The sequence below is a fragment of the Pundamilia nyererei genome, unplaced genomic scaffold, assembly GCF_000239375.1.
Source record: "Pundamilia nyererei isolate P.nyererei 1_Seehausen unplaced genomic scaffold, PunNye1.0 scaffold00509, whole genome shotgun sequence".
Classification (NCBI taxonomy): Eukaryota; Metazoa; Chordata; class Actinopteri; order Cichliformes; family Cichlidae; genus Pundamilia; species Pundamilia nyererei.
In genome coordinates, this window is record NW_005187910.1 from 161,091 (window position 1) to 162,376 (window position 1,286).

The 1,286-nt window shown below is 46.0% G+C and overlaps 1 protein-coding gene across 1 annotated transcript in view; it reads right to left on the minus strand.

The window, feature by feature from the left end:
- The window catches only part of vps45 (vacuolar protein sorting 45 homolog), a 12,500-nt gene that overhangs the window by 1,489 nt on the left and 9,725 nt on the right, over positions 1-1,286 (minus strand). The window contains exon 12 of the mRNA XM_005754129.1: positions 131-238. Coding sequence (XP_005754186.1) covers positions 131-238 — 108 coding nt within the window. The remainder of the gene's footprint in view (positions 1-130; positions 239-1,286) is intronic.

Sequence of the window (1,286 nt, forward strand, 5' to 3'; positions counted from 1 at the left end):
ACACACACACACACACAGTGCAGGAGGCACAATAGAAAAAAATCCACAGTCTAAACCTGATTCATCAAATAACTGACGACATTTAACACAAACCGTTTGTGCTGAAGAGGTTCTGTCTGTTTGTTTGTACCTTTAGTCCTTTGAAAAACTGTTTGGTGATGGAGACCGCGTCTGTGGGTGTGATGAGGTCACTTCCTCTGATTCTCTTCCCACCGTACTCCACCGCAGCCTGAACCATCTGAACGAAGAGAAGGGAAAGCATGAGCTTTACTGCTCTCACAAAACACGGCCCTCATCTTTTCAGCCATCACGCTCAGCCAGGTTTTTAATCAGCACTGTGCATGAAAAAGCACGTTTTTAACCTCCACACGCCACAGACACACTCTGTGTTTGAATGCTTCAGAAAGCACGGACTCCTGGGCTGACTTATTATCAGAGCAAGTAATGCAAACCACACAGCAACGTATCGGTACGGATACGATGGAATATCTCGGGTTTTTGTCTCTGCCTGTCGGGGTCTTTGAACTTGAACTTTCCTTGAGAACAACCCTCAGCCTCATCCCTGTGCATATCTGTCTGCCCCAGGCTAACCATGTGTCATTTACACCCAAGGTTTTAGCACAGGTCTACATTTTAATCATCATCTTTACATAGAAACAGCGAGTCAAGTCATGCTAACACCTAACTCAACTAAACCTTGTTAATCTGTTTTTTTAATGGACATTAAACTTTATTGTAACTAGGGATGGGTACCGGTGTCCGGTGCCATGATGGCACCGGTTCTGACATAAACGGTAGTAACCAGACCGAAAAGCAGTGCACGTTTCGGTGCTTTATTTCGGTGCTTTTTTTTCCTGAGCTGTGATACACTTCTAGCCAATCATTTTACGTTTCCCAGGATAGTAGGCGGGGCCAGGTACGTACGTTCAGTTAGAGCAGAGCTACAGATTAAAAATGTCCAAGGCGAAGCGGTCAAAGTCTGGCTGTACTTCACAGCAACAGATGCAAACTCAGCAGCAACAAGTGCTTTAAGCTGATACTGTGATACTGTCAAAGGAGGTAACACCAAGAATCCGATGAAACACCTGGCGACGCATAGCGTTTTTTTTAAAAGCCGAGAAATGCGCCGTATTTGATAGCTTGCTGCGAAACCTCACACTGTGTACGTTGGGTGGGTTGCCAGTTATCGGACCCGGAGCAACATCCCCCAAAAACCCGAAGAATAGAGTCCTGGCCCCTAGCCCTGCCAGTGTAGCAGAAATGATGAGGATGATGATGCAGCAGCA